This window comes from Neovison vison, chromosome 3, assembly GCF_020171115.1.
Source record: "Neovison vison isolate M4711 chromosome 3, ASM_NN_V1, whole genome shotgun sequence".
Classification (NCBI taxonomy): Eukaryota; Metazoa; Chordata; class Mammalia; order Carnivora; family Mustelidae; genus Neogale; species Neogale vison.
This window is the reverse complement of record NC_058093.1, coordinates 216163236-216190156: the sequence shown is the minus strand read 5'-3', so window position 1 is coordinate 216190156 and position 26921 is coordinate 216163236. Positions and strand designations below refer to the sequence as shown.

The 26921-nt window shown below is 40.4% G+C and overlaps 3 protein-coding genes across 4 annotated transcripts in view; all 3 read left to right on the top strand.

The window, feature by feature from the left end:
* LOC122903652 (immunoglobulin lambda-1 light chain-like) overlaps positions 1–26921 on the top strand; it is a 1198107-nt gene that overhangs the window by 118102 nt on the left and 1053084 nt on the right. The window lies entirely within an intron of this gene.
* LOC122903656 (small integral membrane protein 10-like protein 2A) lies at positions 19201–19407 on the top strand. Its single transcript, XM_044244438.1, has one exon. The coding sequence runs from the start codon at positions 19201–19203 to the stop codon at positions 19405–19407; it is 207 nt and encodes a 68-aa protein (XP_044100373.1).
* Positions 19467–20242, top strand: LOC122903650 (protein FAM220A-like). Its single transcript, XM_044244431.1, is given in 2 exon segments — positions 19467–20082; positions 20085–20242. Coding segments are annotated over 2 exon segments (774 nt in total).

The window sequence follows — 26921 nt, the reverse complement described above, 5'->3', positions numbered from 1 at the left end:
ACCAGCAGATCAAGGAAGAACTGAAACAATTCATGGAAACCAATGAGAATGAAGACACTTCGGTCCAAAACCTATGGGATACAGCAAAGGCGGTCCTAAGGGGAAAATATATAGCCATCCAAGCCTTGCTCAAAAAAATTGAAAAATCCAGAACACACCAGCTGTCTCTACACCTAAAAGAACTGGAGGATCAACAACAAATCAAACCAACTCCACTCATAAGAAGGGAAATCATCAAGATTAGAGCTGAGATCAATGAGCGAGAAACCAGAGATACAGTAGAACGTATCAATTAAACTAGAAGCTGGTTTTTTGAAAGAATCAATAAGATCGATAAACGATTGGTGACACTAATCCAAAAGAAAAGAGAGAAAGCTCAAATGCATAAATGTTGAATGAAAAGGGAGAGATCACAATGAACACCAAGGAAGTAGAGACAATCATAAGAAGTTATTATCAACAGTTATATGCCAATAAGCTAAGCAACCTAGATGAAATGGATGCATTCCTGAAAAACTATAAACTCCCAAAATTGAATCAGGAAGAAATTGACCACCTGAATAGACCAATATCTAGTAAAGAGACTGAAGCGGTGATCAAAAACCTCCCAAAAAACAAGAGCCCAAGACCTGATGGATTCCACGGAGAATTCTACCAAACTTTCAAAGAAGAAATAACACCTATTCTCCTGAAGCTGTTTCAAAAAATTGAAGCAGAAGGAAAACTTCCAGACTCTTTCTATGAAGCCAGCATTACCCTGATCCCCAAACCAGCCAAGGACCCTACCAAAAAGGAGAATTTCAGACCAATATCACTGATAAATATGGATGCTAAGATTCTCAACAAGATCCTAGCCAACAGGATCCAACAACACATTAAAAAGATTATCCACCATGATCAGGTGGGATTCATCCCTGGGCTACAAGGATGGTTCAACATTCGCAAATCAATCAATGTGATAGAACAAATTAATAAGAGAAGAGAGAAGAACCACATGGTCCTCTCAATTGATGCAGAAAAAGCATTTGACAAAATCCAGCATCCATTCCTGATTAAAACGCTTCAAAGTATAGGGATAGAGGGAACATTCCTGAACCTCATCAAATCTATCTATGAAAGACCCACAGCAAATATCATCCTCAATGGGAATAAGCTTGCAGCCTTCCCGTTGAGATCAGGAACATGACAAGGATGCCCACTCTCACCACTCTTGTTCAACATAGTATTAGAAGTCCTAGCAACAGCAATCAGACAACAGAGAGAAATAAAAGGTATCCAAATTGGTAATGAATTGGTCAAACTCTCTCTCTTTGCAGATGACGATTTTTTATATGGAAAACCCAAAGGACTCCACCTCCAAACTACTAGAACTCATACAGCAATTCAGCAACGTGGCAGGATACAAAGTCAATGTGCAGAAATCAGTGGCTTTCTTATACACTAGCAATGAAAATACAGAAAGGGAAATTAGAGAATCTATTCCATTTACTATAGTGCAAAGAACCATAAGATACCTGGGAATAAACCTAACCAAAGAGGTAAAGGATCTGTACTCGAGGAACTACAGAACACTCATGAAAGAAATTGAAGGAGACACAAAAACATGGAAGACCATTCCATGCTCTTGGATCAGAAGAATAAAAATTGTTAAAATGTCTATACAGCCTAGAGCAATATATACTTTTAATGCTATTCCAATCAAAATTCCACCGGCATTCTTCAAAGAGCTGGAGCAAATAATCCTAAAATTTGTATGGAATCAGAAGAGATCCCAAATCGCTAAGGAAATGTTGAAAAACAAAAATAAACCGGTGGGCATCACATTTCCTTATTTCAAACTTTACTACAAAGCTGTGATCACCAAGACAGCATGGTACTGGCATAAAAACAGACACACAGACCAGTGGAAAGAGTAGAGAGCCCAGATATGGACCCTCAACTCTATGGTCAATTAATCTTCGACAAAACAGAAAAAATATACAGTGGAAAAAAGACAGTCTCTTCAATAAATGGTGCTGGGAAAACTGGGCAGCTATATGTAGAAGAATGAAACTCGACCATTCTCTTACACCGTACACAAAGGTAAACTCAAAAGATAAAAGACCTCAATGTGAGACGGAATCCATCAGAATCCTAGAGGAGAACATAGGCAGTAATCTCTTTGATATCAGCCACAACAACTTCTTTCAAGATATGTTTCCAGGGAGGAGTCAAGATGGCAGAGAAGTAGCAGGCTGAGACTACTTTAGCTATCAGGAGATTAGCTAGAGAGCTTATCTAAAGATTGCAAACACCTGCAAATCCATCGGCAGATCGAAGAGAAGAAGAACAGCAATTCAAGAAACAGAAAAACAACCACTTTCTGCAATGTAGGTCTGGCAGAGAAGTGAATCCAGAGCGACGGGAAGATAGACCCCGGGGGTAGGGGCCGGCTCCCGGCAAGCGGCGGAGCAACGGAGTACAATATCAGGACTTTTAAAAGTCTGTTCCGCTGAGGGACATCGCTCCAGAGGCTAAACCGGGGAGAAGCCCACGCGGAGTCGGTGTGGCCTCAGGTCTCGCAGGGTCACAGAAGGATCCGGGGTGTCTGAGTGTTGCAGAGCTTGAGGATATTGGAACGGGAAAGCCAGCTACAGAGATAGAGTCAACAGTAAGCTCACAGCTCAGTGTGGCCTTGAACCAGTCGCAGGCTCGGTGAGCTCAGAGCGTGGCTGGAGGTTAGGCAGAGAGGAGTTAATAGGAGCTGTTCACTGAGGGCCCACTGGGGAGCGGGGCCCCGGGCTCTTGGCTCCTCTGGGCCGGAGACCAGGAGGCCGCCATTTGTATTCCCGTCCTCCGGAACTCTACGGAAAGCGCTCAGGGAACAAACGCTCCTGAAAGCAAAGCCGAGCGGATCACTCAGCCCGGCCCCTGCTAAGGGCAGTGCAATTCCGCCTGGGGCAAAGACACTTGAGAATCACTACACGAGGCCCCTTCCCCAGAAGATCAACAAGAAATCCAGGCAAGACCAAGTTCACCTACCAAGGAGTGCAGTTTCAATATCAATGAGAGCAGCAGAATTCCAGAGGAGGAGAAAACAAACCACGGAACTCATGGCTTTCTCCCTGTGATTTTTTAGTCTTGCAGTTAATTTAATTTTATTCTTTTTCATTTTTTTCTCTTCTTCTGCTAAAATATTTTTTAACTTTTACCCTTTTCTTTTTTAACATTTTTTAACTAGTTTATCTAATATATATATATATATATATATATTCTTTTTTAACTTTTCTTTATTCGTTTTCTTATTTTTAATTATTATTTTTTCTTTTTTCTTCTTTCTTTATTTTTGAACCTCTTTTTATCCCCAAATCAGAAGAGATTACAATCTCTTCAATCTCTTTTTTTAATTCTTGATGAATTTTTAATTCAAGTTCTTTTTTTAATTCTATTTTTTTCTTTTTTTTCTTTCTTTCTTTTTGACCTCTTTTTATCCCCAAATCAGAAGAGATCCCAATCAGAAGAGATTGGGAGATCCCAATCAGAAGAGATCCCAATCAGAGGAGATCCCTCACCCAATTCAATCCCCCTCATGATTTGGGATCTCTTCTGATTTGGTTAAAGCATATTTTCCTGGGATTGTTGCCACCCTTTTAGTATTTTACTTGCTCCTTCATATACTCTTAGCTGGACAAAATGACAAGGCAGAAAAATTCACAACAAAAAAAAAGAACAAGAGACAGTACCGAAGGCTAGGGACCTAATCAATACAGACATTGGTAATATGTCAGATCTAGAGTTCAAAATGACAATTCTCAAGGTTCTAGCCGGGCTTGAAAAAGGCATGGAAGATCTTAGAGAAACCCTCTCCAGAGATATAAAAGCCCTTTCTGGAGAAATAAAAGAACTAAAATCTAACCAAGTTGAAATCAAAAAAGCTATGAATGAGGTGCAATCAAAAATGGAGGCTCTCACTGCTAGGATAAATGAGGCAGAAGAAAGAATTAGTGATATAGAAGACCAAATGACAGAGAATAAAGAAGCTGAGCAAAAGAGGGATAAACAGCTACTGGACCATGAGGGGAGAATTCGAGAGATAAGTGACACCATAAGACGAAAACAACATTAGAATAATTGGGATTCCAGAAGAAGAAGAAAGAGAGAGGGGAGCAGAAGGTATACTGGAGAGAATTATTGGGGAGAATTTCCCCAATATGGCAAAGGGAACGAGCATCAAAATTCAGGAGGTTCAGAGAACGCCCCTCAAAATCAATAAGAATAGGCCCACACCCCGTCACCTAATAGTAAAATTTACAAGCCTTAGTGACAAAGAGAAAATCCTGAAAGCACCCCGGGAAAAGAAGTCTGTAACATACAATGGTAAAAGTATTAGATTGGCAGCTGACTTATCCACAGAGACCTGGCAGGCCAGAAAGAGCTGGCATGATATTTTCAGAGCATTAAACAAGAAAAACATGCAGCCAAAAATACTATATCCAGCTAGGCTATCATTGAAAATAGAAGGAGAGATTGAAAGCTTCCGGACAAACAAAAACTGAAAGAATCTGCAAACACCAAACCAGAGCTACAGGAAATACGGAATGGGGTCCTCTAAGCAAAGAGAGAGCCTACAAGTGATAGATCAGAAAGGAACAGAGACAATATACAGTAACAGTCACCTTAAAGGCAATACAATGGCACTAAAATCATATCTCTCAATAGTTACCCTGAATGTTAATGGGCTAAATGCCCCAATCAAAAGACACAGGTTATCAGAATGGATAAAAAAACAAAACCCATCTATATGTTGCCTCCAAGAAACTCATTTTAAGCCCGAAGACACCTCCAGAGTTAAAGTGAGGGGGTGGAAAAGAATTTACCATGCTAATGGACATCAGAAATAAGCAGGAGTGGCAATCCTTATATCAGATCAATTAGATTTTAAGCCCAAGACTATAATAAGAGATGAGGAAGGACACAATATCATACTCAAAGGGTCTGTCCAACAAGAAGATCTAACAATTTTAAATATCTATGCCCCCAACGTGGGAGCAGCCAACTATATAAACCAATTAATAACAAAATCAAAGAAACACATCAATAATAATACAATACTAGTAGGGGACTTTAACACTCCCCCCACTGAAATGGACAGATCATCCAAGCAAAAGATCAACAGGGAAATAAAGGCCTTAAATGATACACTGGATGAGATGGACATCACAGATATATTCAGAACATTTCATCCCAAAGCAACAGAATACACATTCTTCTCTAGTGCACATGGAACATTCTCCAGAATAGATCACATCCTCGGTCCTAAATCAGGACTCAACCAGTATCAAAAGATTGGGATCATTCCCTGCATATTTTCAGACCACAATGCTCTGAAGCTAGAACTCAATCACAAGAGGAAGTTTGGAAAGAACCCAAATACATGGAGACTAAACAGCATCCTTCTAAAGAATGAATGGGTCAACCGGGAAATTAAAGAAGAATTGAAAAAAATCATGGAAACAAATGATAATGAAAATACAACGGTTCAAAATCTGTGGGACACAACAAAGGCAGTCCTGAGAGGAAAATATATAGCGGTACAAGCTTTTCTCAAGAAACAAGAAAGGTCTCAGGTACACAACTTAACCCTACACCTAAAGGAGCTGGAGAGAGAACAAGAAAGAAACCCTAAGCCCAGCAGGAGAAGAGAAATCATAAAGATCAGAGCAGAAATCAATGAAATAGAAACCAAAAACAATAGAACAAATCAACCAAACTAGGAGCTGGTTCTTTGAAAGAATTAATAAAATTGATAAACCCCTGGCCAGACTTATCAAAAAGAAAAGAGAAAGGACCCAAATAAATAAAATCATGAATGAATGAGGAGAGATCACAACTAACACCAAAGAAATACAAACTATCATAAGAACATACTATAAGCAACTCTACGCTAACAAATTTGACAATCTGGAAGAAATGGATGCATTCCTAGAAACGTATAAACTACCAAAATTGAACCAGGAAGAAATAGAAAGACTGAACAGACCCATAACCAGTAAGGAGATTGAAACAGTCATTAAAAATCTCCAAACAAACAAAAGCCAAGGGCCAGATGGCTTCCCGGGGGAATTCTACCAAACATTTAAAGAAGAACTAATTCCTATTCTCCTGAAACTGTTCCAAAAAATATAAATGGAAGGAAAACTCCCAAACTCATTTTATGAAGCCAGCATCACCTTGATCCCAAAACCAGACAAGGATCCCATCAAAAAAGAGAGCTATAGACCAATATCCTTGATGAACACAGATGTGAAAATTCTCACCAAAATACTAGCCAATAGGATTCAATAGTACATAAAAAGGATTATCCAGCACGACCAAGTGGGATTAATCCCAGGGCTGCAAGGTTGGTTCAACATCCGCAAATCAGTCAATGTGATACAACACATCAATAAAAGAAAGAACAAGAACCATATGATACTCTCAATAGATGCTGAAAAAGCATTTGACAAAGTACAGCATCCCTTCCTGATCAAAACTCTTCAAAGTGTAGGGATAGAGGGCACATACCTCAATATCATCAAAGCCATCTATGAAAAACCCACCGCAAATATCATTCTCAATGGAGAAAAACTGAAAGCTTTTCCACTAAGGTCAGGAACACGGCAGGGATGTCAATTATCACCACTGCTATTCGACATAGTACTAGAAGTCCTAGCCTCAGCAATCAGACAACAAAAGGAAATTAAAGGCATCCAAATTGGCAAAGAAGAAGTCAAATTATCACTCTTTGCAGATGATATGATACTCTATGTGGAAAACCAAAAAGACACAACTCCCAAACTGCTAGAATTTATACAGGAATTCAGTAAAGTGTCAGGATATAAGATCAATGCACAGAAATCAGTTGCATTTCTCTACACCAACAACAAGAAAGAAGAAAGAGAAATTAAGGAGTCAATCTCATTTACAATTGCACCCCAAACCATAAGATACCTAGGAATAAACCTAACCAAAGAGGCTAAGAATCTATACTCAGAAAACCATAAAGTACTCATGAAAGAAATTGAGGAAGACACAAAGAAATGGAAAAATGTTCCATGCTTTTGGATTGGAAGAATAAATATTGTGAAAATGTCTATGCTACCTAAAGCAATCTACACATTTAATGCAATTCCTATCAAAGTACCATCCATCTTTTTTAAAGAAATGGAACAAATAATTTTAAAATTTATATGGAACCAGGAAAGACCTCAAATAGCCAAAGGGATATTGAAAAAGAAAGCCAAAGTTGGTGGCATCAGAATTCCGGACTTCAAACTCTATTACAAAGCTGTCATCTTCAAGACAGCATGGTACTGGCACAAAAACAGACACATAGACCAATGGAACAGAATAGAGAGCCCAGTAATAGACCCTCAACTCTATGGTCAACTAATCTTCGACAAAGCAGGAAAGAATGTCCAATGGAAAAAGGACAGCCTCTTTAATAATTGGTGTTGTGAAAATTGGACAGCCACGATCAGAAAAATGAAACTGGACCATTCTCTTACACTGTACACAAAGATAAACTCAAAATGGATAAAAGACCTCAACGTGAGACAGGAATCCATCAGAATCCTAGAGGAGAACATAGGCAGTAAATTTTTCGATATCAGCCACAGCAATCTCTTTCAAGATATGTCTCCAAAGGCTAAGGAAACAAAAGTGAAAATGAACTTTTGGGACTTCATCAAAATCAAAAGCTTCTGCGCAAAGGAAACAGTCAAGAAAACAAAGAGGCAACCCACGGAATGGGAGAAGATATTTGCAAATGACAGTACAGACAAAATGTTGATATTCAGGATCTTAAAAGAACCCCTCAAACTCAACACGCACAAAACAGACAATCATATCAAACAATGGGCAGAAGATTTGAACAGACACATCTCCAATGAAGACATACAAATGGCTAACAGACACATGAAAAAAATGTTCATCATCACTAGCCCTTAGGAAGATTCAAGTTAAAACCACATTGAGATATCACCTTACACCAGTTAGAATGGCCAAAATTAGCAAGACAGGAAACAACATGTGTTGGAGAGGATGTGGAGAAAGGGAAACCCTCTTTCACTGTTGGTGGGAATGCAAGTTGGTGTAGTCTCTTTGGAGAACAGTGTGGAGATTCCTCAAGAAATTAAAAATAGAGCTTCCCTATGACCCTGCAATTACACTCCTGGGTATTTACCCCAAAGATACAGATATAGTGAAAAGAGAGGCCATCTGTACCACAATGTTTATACCAGCAATGGTCACGGTCTTCAAACTGTGGAAAGAACCAAGATGTCCTTCAACAGATGAATGGGTAAGGAAGATGTGGTCCACATACACTATTGAGTATTATGCCTCCATCAGAAAGGATGAATACCCAACTTTTGTAGCAACATGTACAGGACTGGAAGAGATTATGCTGAATGAAATAAGTCAAGCAGAAAGAGTCAATTATCATATGGTTTCACTTATTTGTGGAGCATAACAAATAGCATAGAGGAGATGGGGAGATGGAGAGGAGAAGGGAGGTGATAGAAATTGGAAGGGGAGGTGAACCATAAGAGACTATGGACTCTGAAAAAACATCTGAGGGGGGGGACAAGATGGCGGGGGATTAGGAAGAGGCGCCTTTTCAGCTGGAACCTCAAAGTGAGCTGATTACCTACCAAAGAACTCCGATCACCTATGAAATCAGCCTGAGATCAGAATTATACACGTCTGGATCTCTACAGGGCAGAAGATGCCAGTGGGCAGGTAAAGCAGAATGGGAACTGCGGACTGATATCGGAAGATAAACAAAAGGGGGAGGGAGCCACCAGTGGCGACAGGTGGGAAAGTAATACCCCAATAGGAGCGAGAGTGCCCTGCATCTGGGGACCAGCATTAACTTGGAGACTGGTTGAAAGCACTCCAAAGACCAAAGGATCATGGGGGGAAGTTGTGGGAATCGGGGCGGCTAGGGACAGGGGCTTAAGTCCCCGGTCCTAGACGGCCTCCCCGGCGCTGAGGCAGAGTGAGTGCGGCGGGGAAACCAGCTCCTGGTCCCTAAGCCACCAGCACGCCCCAGAGCATGTGGGTTCCGGCTCCTGTGAGGGGATGGGAGCCGCGCCGGTCTGCAGAACACATGCTAGCCCTGCCACAAAGCTCGAGATACGCGTGCACGTCCCTCAAGCTCCCCTGAGTTACAGAGGCCCGGCCCGGCGCTCTTTTACCCGCGCCATTGTTTCAAAGCCTAAGCCACACGAGCGAAACTCTTCCCCTGACAGAGGCGAGCAAAAGCCCAACCTGGGGCTTAGGGACCAGCGCCCCGTGTTCAGTGCCCCAGACGCGCGCCCAACTCACAGCCGCCTCTGAAAAGAGGTGCGCGCATTCCGGGCACTCCCAGCCCGGGCCAGGGGCAAAATCTCAGTGTGCGACTGTGGCTTGGAAGCTCTCTGGCGGTCAGGAGCTCCCAGACAGCCGCCACTGCCATGGCTTTGGGTACCAGCAAAGATCCTGCGCTCCCAGGGTCTGCAACTTGGAACCTGTGCTGCCAGCAGCCAAGGGGGAATTTATTCAGCTTCTGCACCCAGACTGAGGCTTCTCTCTGAGAGGGAGATCAGGGTGTGGTTTGATTTCTTCTAATACTACAAAACCCATCAAAGGCCGTCAAGGTGAGAGGAAAAAAAGTGAACAAGCATAAAAACCTCCAGAGAACAAAAGCCTGAAAAAAACCAGGAAACATCATTGACTGACAACCCACGTGGCAGGCCCCTCCCCCAGAAAACAAACCAAGAAAGAAAAAAAAAAAGGACTACAAGAGAACCACCACTACTTCATAGGAAAACTTGTATTGTTCACTCATTTCCACTATCCCAGTTCATTTTTTTTTTACACATAAGTAATTTTTTAACCTATTTACCATCACAGCGAGCTGTACAGTACATCAAATTCCATAATACCTTTCTAACCTGAACTTTTTGATACATACACCTATGTTTTTCTTTTGCATTTTTATTTTTTGAATTCCTTTTTTTTAAATTTTAGTTTAGTATATTCCTTTTTATTTTTATCCTCAAATCTATCTATGAAAGACCCACAGCAAATATCATCCTCAATGGGAAAAAGCTTGCAGCCTTCCCGTTGAGATCAGGAACAAGACAAGGATGCCCACTTTCACCACTCTTGTTCAACATAGTATTAGAAGTCCTAGCAACAGCAATCAGACAACAGAGAGAAATAAAAGGTATCCAAATTGGTAATGAAGAAGTCAAACTCTCTCTCTTCGCAGATGACATGATTCTTTATATGGAAAACCCAAAAGACTCCACCCCCAAACTACTAGAACTCATACAGCAATTCAGCAGCGTGGCAGGATACAAAGTCAATGTGCAGAAATCAGTGGCTTTCTTATACACTAACAATGAAAATACAGAAAGGGAAATTAGAGAATCGATTCCATTTACTATAGCACCAAGAACCATAAGATACCTGGGAATATCCTCTAATATTCATATAGAGTTAACTTCAAAGTAATCCCCTTTCCCCAATCAATACTACCCCTATAGGTAAACCAATTTTTAATCCCCTTTATCTTAGGAAAGTTGAGTCCTTTAACAAAGATATCAAGATATATCCAGGAAGAATCAAAACAACCTTCCTCGCACACACTGAGAATTTTTAAGAACTCTCCCATCTTCTTCCACCAGTGTTTCTGTGTTTTTTGAGTTTGTCTTGATAGCATATAAATTTTTACACTTGTGGTTCTTTTTGACGAGGTTCTTTCTTTATTTGCATATATATATTTTTTTTTTCTTTCTCTTGCCATATAATTGTATCAGTCTTTTTATCTCTTTTTGTTTGTCTACTACATAAATCTTACCTTGGGGCCCATCTGGGCTGAACCTTCTCTTTCATCTTCCCTTTCTTTCCTGTCTCTCTTTCTCTTATATCTTTTTTTCATCTTCTTCTTCTTCTTTTCCTTTTATTCTTTTTCTTTTTCTTTTCTTTTGTCTCTCGTTTGGGTGGGGAAACCTGATTGCTCAGAAGTGTTCCAGGTTGCAACTTGACAGCACCAGAGTTGATACATCCAGCTACATCTGTTCAGTCTTCTCCCACCAAAATGACTAGGAGGAGGAATGCCCAACAGAAGAAAAATACAGAGGATGGACCTTCTGCAAGAGAGCTAACGGCTATCAACATAGACAATATGTCGGAAAGAGAATTCAGGCTAACAATTATCCAGGCAATAGCTAGGTTGGAAAAAGCCATGGATGACCAAACAGAATTGATTAGGGCCGAACTGAAAGCAACCAGACAGGATGTTCACAATGTTAGGGCGGAGCTTAAAGCTACCAGGAAGGAGGTCCACAATGCTCTCAATGAGTTCCAATCCAATCTAAACTCTCTCAAAGCTAGGGTAACTGAGACAGAAGATAGAATTAGTGATCTGGAAGACAAACAGATAGAGCGAAAGGATCAGGAGGAAGCCTGGAACAAACAGCTTAGATCCCACGAAAGCATTATTAGGGAAATACGTGATGCCATGAAGCGTTCCAACGTCAGAATTATTGGAATTCCTGAAGGGGAGGAGAAAGAAAGAAGTCTAGAAGATATTGTGGAACAAGTCCTTCATGAAAATTTTCTGAATCTCGCGAATGAAACCAGCGTTCATGTACTAGAGGCTGAACGGTCTCCACCCAAGATTATACACTCCAAAAAAACATCACGACACCTGATAGTCAAATTGAGGAATTATAATTGTAGGTATAATCTCTTGAAAGCCGCCAGGGCAAAGAGGCTCCTTACTTACAGAGGGAAGCCCATCAGAATAACATCAGACCTGTCCACAGAGACCTGGCAAGCCAGAAGAGGCTGGCAAGATATATTCAGGGCACGAAATGAGAAGAACATGCAGCCAAGAATACTTTATCCAGCAAGACTGACATTCAAAATGGATGGAGAGATAAAGAGTTTCCAAGACCGGCAAGACTTAAAAGACTATGCAACCACCAAGCCGATACTGCAGGAAATATTAAGGGGGGTTCTATAAAAGAGGAAAAATCCCAAGAATAGCATTGAACAGAAATATAGAGACAGTCTACAGAAAGAAAGACTTCAAAGGTAACTCGATGTCAATAAAAACGTATCTATCAAAAATCACTCTCAATGTGAATGGCCTAAATGCACCCATAAAAAAGCACACGGTTGCAGATGGATAAAATGACAGGACCCATCCATATGCTGTCTACAAGAGACCCATTTTGAACCTAAAGATACACGCAGACTGAAAGTGAAGGGGTGGAGAAGCATCTTTCATGCCAATGGGACTCAAAAGAAGGCTGGGGTAGCGATTCTCATATCAGATAAATTAGACTTCAAACTAAAGACTGTAGTCAGAGATACAGAAGGACACTACATAATCCTTAAAGGGACTATCCACCAGGATGATCTAACAATTGTAAATATCTATGCTCCCAATATGGGAGCAGCCAATTACTTAAGAAAACTGTTAATCAAGTTAAAGAGTCATATTGATATAAATACACTAATCGTAGGAGATCTTAACACGCCTCTTTCAGAATTAGACAGATCATCGAAGCAGAAAATCAATAAAGAAACAAGAGCATTGAATGACATATTGGACCAGATGGACCTCATAGATATATACAGAACATTCCACCCTAAAACAGCAGAATACTCATTCTTCTCAAGTGCACACGGAACCTTCTCCAGAATAGACCACATACTGGGTCACAAATCAGGACTCAGCCGATACCAAAAGACTGAGATGATTCCCTGCATATTCTCAGATCACAATGTTTTGAAACTGGAGCTCAATCACAAGGAAAAGTTCCGAAGGAACTCAAACACCTGGAAGCTAAAGACCACCTTGCTTAAGAATGCTTGGATCAACCAGGAGATCAAAGAAGAACTGAAACAATTCATGGAAAGCAATGAGAATGAAGACACTTAGGTCCAAAACCTATGGGATACAGTAAAGGCAGTCCTAAGGGGAAAATATATAGCCATCCAAGCCTCGCTCAAAAAAATTGAAAAATCCAGAACACACCAGCTGTCTCTACACCTTAAAGAACTGAAGGATCAACAAAAAATCAAACCAACTCCACACATAAGAAGGGAAATCATCAAGATTAGAGCTGAGATCAATGAGGGAGAAACCAGAGATACAGTAGAACGTATCAATGAAACTAGAAGCTGGTTTTTTGAAAGAATCAATAAGATCGATTAGCCACTGGCTACAGTAATCCAAAAGAAAGAGAGAAAGCCCAAATTCATAAAATTATGAATGAAAACGGAGAGATCACAACTAACACCAAGGAAGGAGAAACAATCATCAGAAGTTATTATGAACGGTTATATGCCAATAAGCTTAGCAATCTAGATGAAATGGATGCATTCCTGGAAAACTATAAACTCCCAAAATTGATCCAGGAAGAAATCGACAACCTGAATAGACTGATATCTAATAACGAGATTGAATCAGTGATCAAAAACTTCCCAAAAAACAATAGCCCAGGACTGACGGATTCCCTGGGGAATTCTACCAAACCTTCCAAGAAGAAATAACACCTATTCTCCTGAAGCTGTTTCAAAAATTTGAAGCAGAAGGAAAACTTCCAGACTCTTTCTATGAAGCCAGCATTACCCTGATCCCCAAACCAGGCAAGGACCCTAGCAAAAAGGAGAATTTCAGACCAATATCACTGATGAATATGGATGCTAAGATTCTCAACAAGATCCTAGCCAACAGGATCCAACAGCACATTAAAAAGATTATCCACCATAATCAGGTGGGATTCATCCCTGGGCTACAAGGATGGTTCAACATTGTCAAATCAATCACTGTGATACAACAAATTAATATGAGAAGAGAGAAGAACCACATGGTCCTCTCAATTGATGCAGAAAAAACATTTGACAAAATCCAGCATCCGTTCCTGATTAAAACGCTTCAAAGTATAGGGATAGAGGGAACATTCCTGAACCTCATCAAATCTGTCTATGAAAGACAGACAGCAAATATCACCCTCAATGGGAAAAAGCTTGCAGCCTTCCCATTGAGATCAGAAACAAGGCAAGGATGCCCACTTTCACCACTCTTGTTCAACATAGTATTAGAAGTCCTAGCAACAGCAATCAGAAAACAGAGAGAAATAAAAGGTATCCAAATTGGTAATGAAGAAGTCAAACTCTCTCTCTTCGCAGATGACATGATTCTTTATATGGAAAACCCAAAAGACTCCACCCCCAAACTACTAGAACTCATATAGCAATTCAGCAGCGTGGCAGGATACAAAGTCAATGTGCAGAAATCAGTGGCTTTCTTATAAACTAACAATGAAAATACAGAAAGGGAAGCTAGAGAATCGATTCCATTTATTATAGCATCAAGAACCATAAGATATCTGGGAATAAACCTAACTAAAGAGGTAAAAGATCTGTACTTGAGGAACTACAGAACACTTATGAAAGAAATTGAAGAAGACACAAATAGATGGAAGACCATTCCATGCTCTTGGATCGGAAGAATAAACATTGTTAAAATGTCTATACTGCCTAGAACAATCTATACTTTTAATGCCATTCTGATCAAAATTCCACCGGCATTCTTCAAAGAGCTGGAGCAAATAATCCTAAAATTTGTATGGAATCAGAAGAGACCCCGAATTGCTAAGGAAATGTTGAAAAACAAAAATAAAGCTGGCGGCATCACCTTACCTGATTTCAAGCTTTATTACAAAGCTGTGATCACCAAGACAGCATGGTACTGGCATAAAAACAGACACATAGACCAGTGGAACAGAGTAGAGAGCCCTGATATGGACCCTCAACTCTATGGTCAATTAATCTTCGACAAAACAGGAAAAAATATACAGTGGAAAAAAGACAGTCTCTTCAATAAATGGTGCTGGGAATACTGGACAGCTATATGTAGAAGAATGAAACTCGACCATTCTCTTACACCATACACAAAGATCAACTCAAAATGGATAAAGGACCTCAACGTGAGACAGGGATTCATCAGAATCCTAGAGGAGAACATAGGCAATAATCTCTTTGATATCAGCCACAGCAACTTCTTTCAAGATACGTCTCCAAAGGCAAAGGAAACAAAAGTGAAAATAAACTTCTGGGACTTCATCAAAATCAAAAGCTTCTGCACAGCAAAGGAAACAGTCAACAAAACAAAGAGGCAACCCACGGAATGGGAGAAGATATTTGCAAATGACAGTACACACAAAAGGTTGATATCCAGGATCTATAATGAACTCCTCAAACTCAACCCACACGAAACAGACAAACACATCAAAAAATGGGCAGAAGATATGAACAGACACTTCTCCAATCAAGACATACAAATGGCTATCAGACACATGAAAAAATGCTCATCATCATTAGCCCTCAGGGAGATTCAAATTAAAACCACATTGAGATATCACCTTACACCAGTTAGAATGGCCAAAATTAACAAAACAGGAAACAACATGTGTTGGAGAGGATGTGGAGAAAGGGGAACCCTCTTCCACTGTTGGGGGAATGCAGGTTGGTGCAGCCTCTTTGGAGAACAGTGTGGAGATTCCTCAAGAAATTAAAAATAGAGCTTCCCTATGATCCTGCAATTGCACTCATGGATATTTACCCCAAAGATACAGATGTCGTGAAAAGAAGGGCCATCTGTACCCCAATGTTTATAGCAGCAATGGCCACAGTCGCCAAACTATGGAAAGAACCAAGATGCCCTTCAACGGATGATTGGATAAGGAAGATGTGGTCAATATACACTATGGAGTATTATGCCTCCATCAGAAAGGATGAATACCCAACTTTTGTAGCAACATGGACGGGACTGGAAGAGATTATGCTGAGTGAAATAAGTCAAGCAGAGAGAGTCAATTATCATATGGTTTCACTTATTTGTGGAGCATAACCAATAGCATGGAGGACAAGGGGCGTTAGAGAGGAGTATGGAACTTGGGTAAATTGGAAGGGGAGGTGAACCATGAGAGACTATGGACTCTGAAAAACAGTCTGAGGGGTTTGAAGTGGCAGGGGGGTGGGAGGTTGGGGTACCAGGTGGTGGGTATTATGCACGGCTTGCATGGAGCACTGGGTGTGGTGAAAAAATAATGAATACTGTTTTTCTGAAAATAAATAAATTGAAAAAAAATTAAAAAAAAAACATCTGAGGGTTGTGATGGGTGCGGTGGGAGGTTGAGGTACGAGGCGGTGGGTATTATAGAGGGCACGTCTTGCATGGAACACTGGGTGTGCTGCAAAAGTAATGAATACTGTTATGCTGACAATAAAAAATAAATTAACAAGAAACATAGGTTATCAAAATGGATTAAAATAATGAATATTTGCTTAGAAGTGACTCGTTATAGACACAAATGCACCTCCAAATCGAAAGTGAGGGGTGGAGAACAATTTGTCATGCTATTGGACATAAAAAGAAAGCTGGTGTAGCCATCTTTATATGAGACAATCTAGATTTTAATCCAAAGACCATATTAAAAGATGAGGGACACTATGTCATAATTAGAAGGTGTACAGCAAGAACATCTGAAATTGTAAATATTTATGCCCCTAAATTGGGAGCAGCCCTATATATACATCAATTAATAACAACTAAAGGAAACACATTGATAATAATACAATAATTGTTGGGAACATTATTACCCCACTCGCAGCAATGGACAAATCAACCAACCAGAAGACCCACAAGGATACAATAGCTTAGAATGACACACTGGACCAGACAGTCTTAACAGACTTATTCAGAGCATTTCCTACTAAAGTAGCAGAATACATATTCTTTTCTAATGTACCTGGGACATTCTCCAGAATAGATAACGAATGGGTTCACAAATCGGGACTCACCTGGCAGAAAGATAATGAGATCATACAAAGGGTATTTCCAGACCACAACATTATGAAACTTGAAGTCAAGCACAAGAAAAAAATTGGAAGGACTACAAATACATGGATGTTAAACAACATCTTACTAAGGAAGGAATGGTTCAAAGAGGAAATTAAAGAAGTATGAAAAAATACATGAAAGTGAATGAAAACAAACACATGACAATTCAAAACCATTGCAACGAAGCAAAGATGATCCTAAGAGTGATATATGGCAGCAATACAGGGTATCCTCATGAAGCAAGGAAAGTTCCAAATACACAAACTAACCATACACGTAAAGGAACTGGGGAATGAACAGCAAATAGGAACTAATTCCAGCAGAAGAGAACTAATAAAGATTGGAGCAGAGATCAATGATATAGCATTTTTTAAATTTTTTTAAAGTTATTTATTTTCAGAAAAATATTATTCATTATTTTTTAAAAAAATAGTAGATCATATCAATGAAACTAGGAGCTGGATCATTGAAAGAATTAACAAGATTGATAAACCTCTAGGCAGACTTATCAAAAAGAAAAGAGAATGGAATCAAACAAAGAAAATCATGAATGAAAAAAGAGAGATTGCTATGAACACCTTCAAGAAAATACAATTATAAGAGATATTATGAGCAATCATGTGCCAACAAGTTAGACAATTGGGAAGAAATGGATGCATTCCTAGAAACATTTAAACTACCAAAATTGAAACAGGAAGAAATACAATATCTGAGAAAACTCATAACCAGCAAAGAAATTGAAGCAGTGATTAAAAAATCTCCCAGCAGACAGGAGTCCTGGGCTGGATGGCTTCCCAGACTAACTCTATCAAACATGTAAAGAAGAATGGATACCTACTCTTCTGAAACTGTTCTAAAAAATGAAAATGGATGTAAAACATCCAAACTCATTCTATGAGACCAGTACTACCTTGATCCCCAAACCAGACAGAGACCCCACTTTAAAGAACTACAGAGTAATACATCTGATACTCTCAAACAAAAATTCTCAACAAAATATTTGCTAATTGGATCTGACAGTACATTAAAAGGATTAATCACCATGACCAAGTCTTATTTTTTTTGGGCTGCAAGGCTGATTCAACATCTGCAACTCAATCACATAATATACCACATTACTAAAAGAAAAGGTTAAAACCATGTGATCCTCTCAGTAGTTTCAGAAAAGGCATTTGACAAAATACAGAATCCTTTCTTGAAAAAAAAAAAAACTTGACAAAGTAGGGATAAAAGGAATCGAAGGAAAAAGGAACATCAACATCATAAAGACCACATATGAAAGATCCGCAGCTAATATCATTTTCAATGTGGAAAAACTGAGAGGACAACAGGTATGTCCCCTCTCACTGTTGTTGTCCAACATAGTACTGCAAGTCCTAGCTTCAGTAATCAGACAATAAAATGAATTAAATGGTATCTAAATCAACAAAGAAGACGTTACACTTTGATTCTTCACAGATGATATGATACTCTATGTGGAATACCCAAAAGACTCCACCCCAAAATTTCTAGAACTGATAGAGAAATTCAGCAAAGTTGCAGAATCTTAAATCAGTGCACAGAAGACTGTTGTGTGTCTATACACCAACAACGGAGCAACAGAAAGAGAAATAAAGAAATCAATTGCATTTATAATTGCACCCAAAATCATATGATACCTAGGGATACACCTAACCAAATAAGTAAAGGATCTATACTCTGAAAACTTCAGAACACTTATGAAAGAAATGGATGAAGACATAAAGAAATGGAAAAACATTCTATGCTCTAGGATTGGAAGAGCAAATATTGTTAAAATGTCTATACAACCCAAAGCAATTGTACATTTAATGCTATCTTTATCAAAATCTCACCAGCAGTGAAACCATATGATGATTGACTTTCTCTGCCCGACTTATTTCACTCAGTATAATCTCCTCCAGTCTTGTCCATGTTGACACAAAATTGGATATTCATCCTTTCTAATGGAAGCGTAATACTCCACTGTATATATGGACCATATCTTATTTATCCACTCATCTGTTGAAAGGCATCTTGGGGGAGGCGCTTCTCGGAGTGTGACGCGCGGACTACCCTCCCGCCGCCCGCCCACCCCCTACCTCGCCACCGCCTCCCTCGCTCCCTCAGCGCGCCGAGTGCGGCCCAGTGGCCGGGGTGGAGGCCCGGGGGCAACGCGGCGCGGAGAGGGCGGGCGGGCTTCGGAGCTCCGGGCAGTCCGGGTCCGTGGCGGGTGGGTGCGCAGCGGCGGCGGGCGGCGGGCGCCGGTCTATATGGCGGCGACTCTGTCGGGCCTGGCTGTCCGCCTTTCGCGCTCGGCCGCCGCCCGCTCCTATGGGGTCTTCTGCAAGGGGCTGACCCGCACCCTGCTCATCTTTTTCAACCTGGTCTGGCGGCTGCGCATCAACTTCCCCTACCTCTACATCGTGGCTTCCATGATGCTCAACGTCCGCCTGCAGGTTCATATTGAGATCCATTGAAGGCCTTCCGCTGACTGGCAGAGGCGTCGTCAGGCTCACCACATCAGAGAACACACAGCATGAAGGACACCTGCCTCGGGAAGGTGCAGGCGGCGGGACAGGACTCAGACCCGCTGCTGTATGGACTTGAAGGAGCACAGGGGGAGAGCCCTTGCCCGACAGATACGCCTTCTCCCTCCTGGATGCCTCAGCCTGCCGTTGATGGGGATGGAAATTCACAAAATGAGGAGTTATCAGTGGAAATGAAAAATGCTTCGAGTGAGGCCAGCCTCTTCCTTCACAATGGCAACAAAGCGCTTCCATGTTTGAAAGAATCATTACGAAGAAATTCAGCTTCTGTAGCGGGTCAGAGCAAGACTGTGCATGTGTTCTGTGCTCCCGCAGAAGAGTGTTCTGCTGGGGTGTGCTGCGGAGTGAGGGAGGCTCTGCTGAAGCACTGGCTGGAAGGAGGGCCCGGGGCCACCAATCCTGACGGAGGACGGGGCCGCACAGCGGAGTCTCGGGCGTCAGGACGACCGCGCCCTCAGAAGCGGTCAGAATCAGGGATTTCTGAGGAGGAACCGCCAAGTGCTCTTCTGGAGGGGCTAGGCTTTGAGTTGGAACTGTCTGACCTGCATTTCGTCCTCTCTCCACTGCTGCACGCACACCCCCAAGTTTTCCTGAATGAGACACAAAGTGTTTTCTTGGCCACTCAGAGCCCCTGTTTTCGGAGCCAACAGTAGAATCCAAGAAGATGCTTTCAAGTGTAAGAAGTACCTCGGACGATCTGCAGATAATCCTGGGGTTACTGGCTCTACCAGCTTTTGAAATAACAAATTCAATACGCCATAGTTAAGGTACAAGCTGAACAATAAAAATAGTGAGATTAATTTTAAAACTTGTCTTAGAATGATTTCTTTCACATGAATCTGGATGCGCACGGGGCAGCCGTGAAGTTCCTGCTTCAGTTTGTATGATCAGAGTGGAATTTCTTTGAGTGGAATTTCAACTCACGGGAAGTTGGTTGATGTGACGGGAGACTTTTGAACGTGTTTTAACTTGTGCTTGAAAGACATTCAGTATTGGGATGCCATTTCAAGGAGAACGTTCATAGATCCTATATAAATGTCAGTTTAGAACGGAAAGATGTAACAACATTTTTTATGTTATCTTCAACGCTCATTCCAAAGGGCTACCATCCTGATAGTCTCTCCTCTCTCTTGGGTGGAAGCGGCCGTTTGTTCAAGTCAGCCCCTTCCTACTTGCTCTCGGCCTTCTGTAGGATAATTTCGGTCTGCAGCAAAATTTGATGACTTTTCTCACCTCCCTTTCCTTCCCTTCAAAATGCAGTTTAAATGGAGGCCCTGCAGTGAAAGTTGCAACATTCGAAGTCCTTCTAGTATAATCCTTTCTCAAACTAGGAGACTTAGTTGTGTCGCCTGAAATAAAAGTGACCTCGAGACCATCTGCGGCGGCTCAGTTAAGGGGAGACAGACCTCGTATTGCCCTTAAAGTTGCCAGGAGCCGGGAGTATTTCTGATCCCAACATTTTCTCTGACGTAATGTAATCCCTCTGCTGGTTGGGAACTCCGGGAAAGGTCCCTTCAGAGCATGGGTTTCCTCAGGCGTCCCAAAGTAAGACTTACCCATTTTCGGGGTTGCTGGTTGCTTCTCTCTGTCTGTGTGCTAACTCACTATGCCATGTGCTATTTTAGTGTTTGGGGAAAATGGAGAAGAAAATGTGTTATTTAGCATAATAAATGTCTTCTTTTATGCGTGAAAAAAAAAAAAGAAAGGCATCTTGGCTCTTTCCACAGTTCGGCAACTGTGACCATTGCTTCTGTGAACACTGGGATGCAGATGGCCCTTTTCTTCACTGAATCTGTGTCTTTGGGGTAAATACCCAGTTGTGCAAGGTCACAGGTTGCTCTATTTTTATTTTTTTGAGGAATCTCCACACTGATAACAAGAGGAAAAAAATCTGAATATTGATTACTTGCACATGGAGGCTCAATAATGAAATTGAGACTCAAAGAAATGACCAAGGGAGACAGTTTTTATATCTTTTATACAGAGACAAGAAGTGTGTGAGGAATTGAGAGGATGAAGAAAACACATGTTTGGAAACTTTAGTTAGGAAGGAATTCTAATTGGAATTTGGGCTGAGGTTGTAGATTCCTTAAAAAGTAGCCAGGTTTATTTCTACAGCTTTCTCAACTCTCTAGTCCCTACCTCTGCTGTTAGGATGTCTTTTACTTCTTATTCTTGGGAGGGTACATGATTCAGGGAGATTCGTTTCTTCCTTTCACAGGGAGAGAGGAGGGTGTGATATCCTTGCACCTGCTGTTTCCTGAGTAGCTTCAAAATAATCACTATGCCCTTTGAGACCCATTTTGGGATCTTCCCTGGGCCTCTACACTTGACCCTTTTTAAAAATTTAATTTCATTGATTTACATAGAGGGGTGGGTTTATTTTAACCATTCTGACCTGATAGAAATCTCTAAGGTCTTTAAGAAGAGTAAGTTCTTCTTATTAGGCAACCATTCTGAAGCCAGATTTTTGTGAGGGGGTGGTGGGGAGAAGGAAAGGAAAAGTGAATTGGGGCAAATCAGAGGGAGAGACAAAGCATGAGAGACTGTGGACTCTGATAAACAAACTAAGAGTTTGGAGGGAAGGGTGTGAGGGTTTAGGTGAGACTGGTGGTGGGTATTAAGGAGGGCATGTATTGCATGGAGCACTGAGTGTGGTGCATAAACAAGGGATCTTGGAACACTGAAAAAAATGAAATAAAATAAAAAATAAAAAGTACCACGTGAAAATAAATAAATAGAATAGAAAAAAAAACTCACCAGCATTTTTCACAGAGCTGGAACAAACAATTTTAAAGTTTGTATGAACAGAAAGGTGAATATCTATCATTTGTATTTACATGGATGGTTCTAGAGGTGATTATGCTAAGTGAAATAAATCAAAGAGAGAAAGGCAATTATCATTTGGTTTTAGTTATGTGAGGAACATAAAGAATAGCACAGAGAACCATAGGGGGAGAGAGGGAAAACTGAGTAGGAAGAAATCAGAGAGGGAGCAAACCATGAGATACTTTGGAATCTGGGAACCAAGCTAAGGCTTACAGAATATGAGGTAACCAGGTGTTGGTATTAAGGTGGGCATGGGTGGTAATGAGCACTGGGTGTTATGCACAACTAGTAAATCACTGAACACTAACTCAAAAACTAATGATGTAGTATATGTTGGCTAACTGAACATAATTAAAAATAAATAAATAAATAAATAAAAATTCTTAGACTTCCCTTTGCCAAATAAAACTAGTAAAATTTCCAAAAAATTTTTAATAAAATTTATGGAAGCAGAAAATATCCTGAATAGCCAAAATAATGTTGAAAAAGAAAACCAAACCTTGGAGGCATCACAATTCTGAACTTCATGCTGCATTACAAACCACCAATCATCAAGACAGTATGGTACAGGCACAAAAATAGACACAATGATCAATGGCCCAAAAATGGACCCTCAATTCTGAACACCTGATCTTCAACAAAGTAGAAAAAAGGAAAGTAATATTTGGCAAAATATTAGAAAAGAGATGGTCATATGCAAAAGAATAAAACTGGAACACTTTCTTACACCATACACAAAAATAAATTCAAAATGGATGAAAGACTTAAATTTGACACAGAAATTCATCAACATCTTAGAGAATAACACAGGCAGCAACCTCTTTGACCTTGGCTGCAGCAACTTCTTGCTAGACATGTTTCTAGAGGCAAGGAAAACAAAAACAAAAATGAACAATTGGGATTTCATCAGGATAAAAAGCGTTTGCAGAGCAAAGGAAACAATCAACAAAACTAAAAGGCATCTATGGAATGATAGAAGATATTTGCAAATGACACATCAGATCAAGGACTAATTTCCAAGATTCATAATAAGATTCCAAGATTCATAATAAGAACTTATCAAACTCGGACACCTGGGTGGCTCAGTTGGTTAAGCATCTACTCAGTTCATGATCCCAGGATCCTGGGACCGAGTCCCATGTCAGGCCCCCTGCATTGCACAGAATTTTCTTTTCCCTCTGCCCCTCCTCCAAATAGTTCTCTTAATCTCCTTCTGTCTCTTTCTCTCTCAAATAAATAAATAAATAATCTTTGAAAAATAGAACTTATCAGTCTCAACACCCAAGAAATTTAAAAATCCAGGCAAGAAATGGGCACAAGACATGAACAGACATTTCTCCAAAGACATACATATGGATAATAGACATATGAAAAAATATTAAATATCACTCAGCCTCAGGGAAATACAAATCAAAACCACAATGAGATACCACCTTACACCAGTCAGAATGGCTAAAATTAACAACTCGGGAAACAGATGTTGGCGAGGATGAGGAGAATGTGTAACTCCTTTACACTGTTCATAGAAATACAAACTGGGACAACCACTCTGGAAAACAATATGGAGTTTCCTAAAAATGTTAAAAATAGAACTATCCTACAATCCAGCAATGGCACTACTAAGTATTTATCCAAAGGATAAAATAAAAATAGTGAGTGAACACAAGTGCTTTGAGTGGCAATGTCCATAATAGCCAAAATATGGAATGAGCCCAGATGTTCACTGACAGATGAGAGGATAAAGAAGGTGTGGTATATATACACAACGGAATATTATTCAGCCATCAAACAAATGAAATGTTTCCATTTACAACCATGTAGATGGATTAAGAGTGTATTATGTTAAGCAAAATAAGTCCATCAGAGAAACACAAATGCCATGTTATTTTCACTCATATATGGAATTTAAAAAACAATACTGATGAACATAGATGAAGGGAAGAAAAAATAAGATAAACAGAGAGGGAGAAAAACCATACGAGTCCCCAAATTATAGAGAACAAACAGGGTTGCCAGAGGGTAGACGAGTGGGGTGATGGGCTAATTGGGTGATGGCCATTAATGAGGGCACTTGATGTAATGAGCCCTGGGTGTTATATGCAAATGATTAATTACTAAATTCTATGCATGAAATTAATAATGCACTCTATTGACTACTTGAACTCAAAGATACATAAATGTATCAAGGAGCCCAATATCATTTTGCTGTTCCAGCAAACAATGAAAAATTAACAATTATGTATTACAAGACAATATCATTACTGGTCACAAGAGTAAAGTGTCCTGAGAATATTGGTGAGTGCAGTCCATGATACACTGAGAATGAATGTTACCATCAGGGAAGATGTGGATCTGCACATGTTCAGAATCTCTGGAGGATGGTGTGAATGAATGCTTCACAAACATTATATGTGAGATAAGAAATATGCACAGTACATCAGCTGCCTCAGGTAGGGAGAGAGCCCCTGAGCCCTCAGCTCTTACTTCTGGACAAAGTTTGGGAGAAAAAGGTGGGATCACTACACACATTGTCTTGGGACTCATATCCTACTCCTTCCCTGGACTGATATCCTAGTTCAGGGCTGGAGGAGGGAACTGGCACGCCCTTCAGTGATTAAAAGCACAGCCCAAGGAAAGCTCTTAGCTGCCTCAAGTAGCATTGTTATGTGACACTTGGACAGCTAACTACCTTTTGTCCTACTGCGTTGTGAGGGCTCCTGGTACCCTGGTTCTTCTCTTTCATTTAGCTTTTGACTTTGCCCTTTCACCACTGGCTCCCACTTTCCACCTAGACAGTCCTCAGGGACATTAATTCAGTAATGCAGACCTATGAGAATGTCTGCGACAATAGACAACCTTGTCTCAGGGCTCCCTCCAGATGTCAGGGACCCTTCTGGAAACTGATTATTCATGAAGAAGTACATAATAAATGCAGTTCTGTGGTCCCTGATCACTTTTGTGGATCCATTTCTGGGAAAAAGCCACCCTCACCATCACAGGGGCCCAGCCTGAGGATGAGGTGGACTGTCACTGTGTGCTTTATGTGGGGAGTAGCATCCCACAGTGATCAAGTCTGTGGGGAAGTGCAACCAGAACCTCCTCAGGGATTCAGAATGGCTCAACCTTAGAGATGGGAGATAATGTGAGAGGGAAAATAGTCAACAACACCATGGGATGAGAAGCTCCCTGGCCCCACTCTCCTGTCCAGTGGTTTTGATGAGATGTCCCATCCCAACTCTCACAGGGTGTGTCCATCTCTCTAGTGTGATCTTCCAAGGGTCTGATTTCTCTCTATTTCTCCACATATGATGATGGGGAGAGGGTTCAGCTCCTAAATATGCCAATCACAGGGAGACTCAGAGACCTCACGTCTCTGTGAGATACTTCTTATTCAGATGACATTAACAGATATGTCTTCATTTAGTAATTTAACATGGTGGGATACCATGTTAATATTGAACATTTCTTCATCTTGACAAACATGAGCAGGATCCATATCCTATCTGCTATTCTTCTTCACATGCCAGAGGTTTCTAGTCAGTGTGCAGTGAAGATAGGAAGGAGAAGAAGAATTTCCAACAGTTCATGTCTAAATGCTATCTGGGAGAATTAAATGCTATCTGGAAGAATTAATTATCTTCTGATACCCATGTCCCACATTTTTCACCTCTTCTGCTTTGGGATTTCACTTAATTACCTATGACAGATTTGATGTTTTTAAAGGTTTAATTTAAAAGCTTCTTGAAATTTAATATTAACTATGTGACAGAGTTCAAAAATTGTTTATTAAATGGTGCTGGGAAAACTGGGAAACTATATGTAGAAGAATGATACCGTACACAAAGATAAACTCAAAATGGATAAAAGACCTCAATGTGAGACAGGAATCCTTCAGAATCCTAGGGGAGAACATAGGCAGTAATCTCTTCGATATCAGCCACAGCAACTTCTTTCAAGATATGTCTCCAAAGGCTAAGGAAACAAAAGCGAAAATGAACTTTTGGGACTCATCAAAATCAAAAGCTTCTGCACAGCAAAGGAAAGAGTCAAGAAAACAAAGTGGCAACCCACGGAAAGGGAGAAGATATTTGCAATGACAGTACAGACAAAAGGTTGATATCGAGGATCTATAAAGAACTCCTCAAATTCAACACACACAAAACAGACAATCATATCAAAAAATGGGCAGAAGATATGGACAGACACTTCTCCAATCAAGACATACAAATGGCTACCAGACACATGAAAAAATGTTCATCATCACTAGCCATCAGGGAGATTCAAATTAAAACCACATTGAGATATCACCTTACACCAGTTAGAATGGCCAAAATTAGCAAGACAAGAAACAACAGGTGTTGGAGAGGATGTGAAGAAAGGGGAACCCTCTTCCACTGTTGGTGGGAATGCAAGTTGGTGCAGCCTCTTTGGAGAACAGTGTGGAGTTTCCTCAAGAAATTAAAAATAGAACTTCCCTATGACCCTGCCATTGCACTCCTGGGTATTTACCCCAAAGATACAGATGTCGTGAAAACAAGGGCCATCTGGTGCAAAAATAATGAATACTGTTATGCTGAAAATAAAAAATAAATTAAAAAAAAAGAAGGGCCATCTGT

Bases quoted from the DNA above. Each gene is read 5' to 3' on its own strand.
- LOC122903656 (XM_044244438.1), top strand. From the start codon at position 19,201: ATGGCGGCGACTCTGTCGGGCCTGGCTGTCCGCCTTTCGCGCTCGGCC.